Source organism: Bos mutus, chromosome 5, assembly GCF_027580195.1.
Source record: "Bos mutus isolate GX-2022 chromosome 5, NWIPB_WYAK_1.1, whole genome shotgun sequence".
NCBI lineage: Eukaryota > Metazoa > Chordata > Mammalia > Artiodactyla > Bovidae > Bos > Bos mutus.
In genome coordinates this window covers 14,655,115-14,661,114 of record NC_091621.1, presented here as the reverse complement: position 1 = coordinate 14,661,114, position 6,000 = coordinate 14,655,115, and the positions used below count along the sequence as shown (strand labels likewise).

The 6,000-nt window shown below is 46.2% G+C and overlaps 1 protein-coding gene across 1 annotated transcript; it reads right to left on the bottom strand.

Moving 5' to 3' along the window:
- Window positions 1-3,068: 3,068 nt before the first annotated feature.
- Window positions 3,069-4,007, bottom strand: OR10P1 (olfactory receptor family 10 subfamily P member 1). The gene has a single exon (XM_005910104.2). It carries the CDS (start codon window positions 4,005-4,007, stop codon window positions 3,069-3,071), a length of 939 nt encoding a protein of 312 aa, XP_005910166.1.
- Window positions 4,008-6,000: the final 1,993 nt, after the last annotated feature.

The following is a 6,000-nucleotide window of genomic DNA, read 5'->3' as shown; positions in this document are numbered from 1 at the left end:
CAAATGTTAAAAATGATTGAATGGTAGATTTTTAGACTTTGATTTCTCTTTTACATAATAACTGTAAAATTACTCCTATAAAGAGCTGTCTTTCATTTGATTCAGTGTTACCCATGTCAGAAAATTAAGTATAGTAAAAGATTTTGCTTTTAGCTATCAAAAGATTAGGCCTTTTTTGACAGCCTTTTTAGAAACCGTTTTTTCTCTCTATGTCTAACTCTTTAACACTTTCAACACTTCCCACTCCTCTCGCCCTGTCTATCCTACAGGGGGGTCTGCGGCACCCTTGAGTGGGGTCCTAGCCATCCCGAAAACTGGAAGAACAATAGGGCTGATGACCCAGATTGTTCCGGGGGAGGAACAGTAGGCTGATGACCCAAACTGTTCCAAGGGAGGAGCAGTAGGGCTGATGACCCAAACTGCTCCGTGGGGGAACAAGAGGGCTGATGACCCTAATTGCTTTAGTGAGCTTACCTTCAAAAACACCTGTCTCGGGCGCCACCTGCCGGGGACCAGCCCCAGCTAATCCAGGGTATTCGAAGGAGAGACGGCCTAGGCGACTATTTATATGCTAATTAGAGATATAAAGAATAATAGAATGAGGATAGCGCAGTAGGAAAATTCAGTGGAGAAAAGAGGCTGAGTAGCTTGATTTACGCAGGAGACCAATAAAACTTCAAGACAAGAAGTTTGCACCACTTACGTAGGCCGCAGGCGCCCTCTCGAATAGCAGAAGGTGCCTCATCCTAGACACCTTCTCGAGTGGGTCTTAGAAGCCCAGGCATAATTAGTAAGCATGGTGGGTTCCGTGCTCCAGATGGAGACTTCAGCCAGAATGTGAAAAGAATGACATGGGGAGACCAAGCGCTGGTGAGCAAGGCCCGTAGCTTTATTTTCAACAGGGGCTTATATACCCTAAGTTACACATAGAGGATAATAGGGGATGCAAAGTTAGCAGTCTTTGATTCTTATCAAAAACCAGGGTTTCTTTCCTGCAAATTTATTGTATACAAATGGTTTAGGTGATTTACATCATCTTCTGGCCAGAAGGCCTACTAACATTTTATGACTCTTGACAAGGACTTATCAACAAAGACTTATTTTCTCTAAGAGTAATTATTTTAAGGTTTGGCGCCATCTTCCGAAGATAAAATTGCATTCCTATAGGGCGGATGTGTAATGGGTTTACAACAAAGGAAAGAATTTATTACCTTAAGGGTCTAAAGTTACTAACACCAAGGCCACTACTTATTTTTTCTACATACCAACTATATTAATTAATACACATTCAAGGATACAATTCAGGGGATGTGAAAACTTGGCAACAAGCATTGGCTCATCAATGAAATCCTTTACTAGTTTATTCTGACAGTTTCTAACTCTCTGAGAGGCTCTAAGCTATTTGAATATCTTAAGCTTCCCGTGCCTCTCGAGGCTGGGAGACTGTAAACAATCGTATGCATAGCTGTAGGAGTCAGGGTAAACTTGTCAGGCGAGTTAGAGAGCCATCTGAGGGGTTTGGATTTAAACACTCCTAATTGCCCAGGAACTTTATTAATTGGAGCTGTAAGTTAACTCTTTGACAGAGAGAGCGAGATGGTGGTAGGGGACAGCCTCCAGTAAAGTCAGAGGTGAGAGCACAAAGCAATAAAGTAGGCAGACTCTGGTTTTTTGGGGGAAGATGCTTGAGAATATCCAGGCGGACTCCTGAGGCTCCATCCCGCCTTTGCGTATGCCGAGCCTCCTTCCTCATGACCTTTGTCACGAGTGGAATGCCTCACTGGCTCCCGGCACCAGATGCCACTTCTACAGCAGGAACTTGCTTCTTCAGCTGCAGAATTCTTTGCTGTTGTCAGAGAGAGGGGCTGCTCTCTGCCTTTTGTGGGCACTGGAGCCTCGGTCAAAGTTAGGCAATGGTGCCTCCAATTGGTGGAAACGGGTCATGTGCCTGGGTGGGGGTTTAAGAACTATTCTCAGCTCTCAGAAGGAGGTAGTTTTTCTCCCCGCCAGACTTCTAAAGTGAAGGATTCTTCTAACAATGAAGGAGGGTCCAATGCTGGGTGGCCACAGTGACTGTTAAGTGTCCACTTTCCAATTCCCATCCAGCGTGGCCTCAGGGCTTCATATGGTCTGAGGTGCATATGATGGATGTCTGGGATCAAGCTGATGGCACAGGTTGGGAGAAGAACAGGGGACACTGGGGAGATGCTCTTGACAGTTGGACATGTTATCACCAGTAAAGGATGATGTCAGAAATCAAGGATGGGGAAAGGCAGGGAGGAACATTCATGTGGGCTATTTCGAGGGGATAACAGTTCCCTCTCTTCTAAAAGGCATCCAGGGCATAAGATTGCAGTGTGTTTCTGGGAGAAAGGAGATGAAGGGCAAGGTAAACTCCATGGCCTCTAGGTGAGTCACTTAGTTGGATGTCACGTTCATAGACGTGTGCCTTCATGACTGACATGGATCTCTGATGACTGGTGTAGCCATGACAATCACCTTGTTTAGGGATCCAGAACAGCCTAGAAGATGTTCAGTATTCTTCCCCATAGGCAGCATTCCTTCCCATTCTGCCTTGCCCTAATAACTCATTCTTTGAGAGTGAGTCTGGGGTGTGGGAGAGAAGGTAAGTTCACAATTTCTCTCTGTTTTAATGTCAACCCTTTCTGCCAGGAAGCCTAATCCCTTTGAGATGCTGCATGGGGCTTTTCAGGTGGTGCAGTGGTGAAGAACCCGTCTGCCGATTAAGGAGACACAAGAGACACGAATTCGATCCTTGGGTTGGGAAGATCTCCTGGAGGAGGAAATGGCAACCCACTATAGTATTCTTGACTGGAAAATTTCATGGACAGATGAGCCTGGCGGGCTACAGTCCATGGGGTTGCAAAGAGTTGGACATGACTGAGTGACTGAGTGTGATCGCACACCCCCCCCCACACCCACACACACCCACACACACCCACACACACCCACACACACATGGTTTCTGGTCAGCTGGGTTTTAAACTAGCGTCTGGGGGCTGGGAGGAGCATCACTGAGTGAGTGAGCAGACAACCCCTGAGTGTTTTCAGGGTGAGGGGACCTGCCTCTTCACCACATGCCACAGGGCTCTTGTCACCTCCTTGTTCCGAAGGGTGTAGATGATGGGGTTCAGCATGGGTGTGATGACCGTGTAGAACAGGCTGAGGATGCGGTTCATGGTGACAGAGGAGCCTGCCCGGGGCCGGATGTAGGTGATGCTGGCCGTTCCAAAGAAGAGGAAGACCACGAGCAGGTGGGAAGAACAAGTGGAGAAGACCTTTCGGCGGCTCAGGGTGGAGGCCATTGCCAGGATGGCACTCAGGATGTGGGCATAAGAGGTGACAATCAGAGAGAAGGGGACCATGATGAAGACCACAGTGGCCATCATCACAGAGACCTCGCTCCTGTACTTCCCAGCACTTGCCAATCTCAGTACTGGCAGAATGTCGCAGAGGAAGTGAGGGATGACTGGGCGGCTGGGGAAAGGCAGGGTGAAGATGAGGGAGGAATGGGTGGTGGCTGTGATGATGCCCATGAGCCAGGAGATGCCCACTATGGCCATGCAGGCCCGCCAGCTCATGAGGGTGGAGTAGTGCAGGGGCTGGCAGATGGCAGCGTAGCGGTCATAGGCCATGGCTGTGAGCAGGCAGCACTCTGAAATGCCCAGGACAATGAAGACATACATCTGGGCTGCACAGCCCCAGAAGGAGATGGCACGGGGGTGCGGGAAGGCCAGGTCAGCCAGTGTCCTGGGCACAATGTCGGTGGTGTAGAGTAGCTCCACCAGGGAGAGGTGGCGCAGAAAGAAGTACATGGGAGCATGTAGGGTGGGGCTGGCCTGTGTGAGGAGGATGATCAGAGAGTTACCCAGCAAGGTCACCAGGTAGACCAGCAACACCCCCCAGAACAGGGGGCCTTGCAGGGCCCTGAGGTCGGAGAATCCCAGAAGGAGGAATTCAGGCAAAGTCTGATTTTCTTTAGCCATAAGTTCAGGCTGGAGCCTATGGCACAACCAAAAAAGAGATGTTAATATAGAAACAATTGGCCTTTATGTAATTTAGTAAAGCACTTTTCATACAGTCCCTCTTGAATCAACTGAGATAGGCTACCCACTCCAGTATTCTTGGACTTCCTTTGTGGCTTGCTTGGTAAAGAATCTGCCTGCAATGAGGGAGACCTGGCTTTGATCCCTGGGTTGGAAAGATCCCCTGGAGAAAGGAAAGGCTACCCACTCCAGTATTCTAGCCTGGAGAATTCCATGGATGGTATAGTCCACGGGGTTGCAAAGAGTTGGACATGGCTGAGCGACTTTCACTTTCAAGGGTCATATATTTCAGCATGACAGTGCTCAGATGTTATCTAAAACATCTTAGAAGGATGTTGTGTAGTGTCTCTGAGCATCTTCAGTCATGGGGAACTCACCATCTATTTAGGTAGCCCCCTTTAGCACTGGCCTCCTCTGCCTGTAGGACAAGTCTTCATTCATTGGTCTTGGCCAAATTCTCATATCTTGTAGAATGTCAAAGCCCTTTTGTACCAGAAAACTTTCAAATATTTGAAGAAAGAACCTTTGCCAATGCTCTCATGAGACATTACTTGTATCTCAGTTTCAGCACTTTTTAGAGAAGAGTCTCTACTGTAAGGTCCTACAGTAAGGGTAGGTTGGGGAAGTTTGTAGGGGGCTGTCTGTTTTCACATTAGCTGGGGAACCAGTGCTGGGTCCCCACCAGGCACTATGCTAAAAGATTTAATATTCATGAAACCCTTGGATATTCACAAACACACTAGAAACCTTTTTTTCTCTGATTTACAGATGAGCACATGAAAGCTCAGACAGTATCTTTCTCAAAGTCACATATCTATAACAGAGAGTTTGGGCTCAAATCCTAGAGTTTGGAGTTCTGTCTAACTCCAGATCCTGTGCTCTTGATCACTAAGTTATCAACTGTCTTAGAGGCTAATTTAATCACCAGAACAACTAGTATGGTACGCTGCACATGCCAAGTGTTCAGCTAAAGATTTATTAAATGAATGAATGCACTAATAAACACAGGGGGATTGATGAACAAAAAGGTTAAGGGATTTGCTTAAAGTTATGCAGCTAGTTGGACAAAGGTGGGAAACTGGTCCCAAGTCTTTGAGAAGTCAGGGTTCCCAGGATTTGCAGAGCTTGTATTACCCCTATTTACCCCACACATGAAGATTAGCTAGTCATCTTCATCTTTAAGCAGGCGAGTCTCCAAGTTCTGCCCATTGCTCAGACCCTTAACCTTCCCCCACCCTCATTTTGTCCACTCACTGTATTTTTGGTTTTAAGTCATTTAGTCTGTAGCTGACACTTAGACATTGATGCATGCTCTGCAGTATCTCAGTTGACTTTATAATAACTCTAGTGATAGTTGTTATTCTGTCACTGCAATAAGGAACCAGAGCTCCAAGAGCTTCAATTACTTCTTCAAGATCACACCATAACAGAGTGGATGGTGGAACCAGAACTGTAACTTGGGACCTGAGGCTTCAACCACCATACCTACTGTATCTCCAGTGAGGTCAACAGCCTTACCGTATGCTTCTGGGAGATGAACTCCATCTAGTCAGTTTGGACAGCAGTATCTGAGTCCCTTTTCCTCTTGACTCTGGTCAATAATCCTTCAGATTATCAATTCACTTAAATAATCTATGGGCTAGATTGTGCTGTTTTTAGAGTTTAAAAATAATATCTTTGCAACTAAAATATTTAAAAAATATTTGGAGTAAAGTCATCTATGATTTTCCCATCTTGGTTAAATTTCTTTCTCGTGTATTGCCCTCAAGTCTTTATCCTGCTGCAAACCCATCTTATATGCTTTTAATCATAGTGCATATACTAATTTGTCTTTTCCCTTTCTTTTTCAATGCTTGCCAGAGCCATTTTGCCATGAGATCACATAATATTCTGAGGGATCCTTTTAAAAGCTCTTGTAGTCGTCCATTGAATT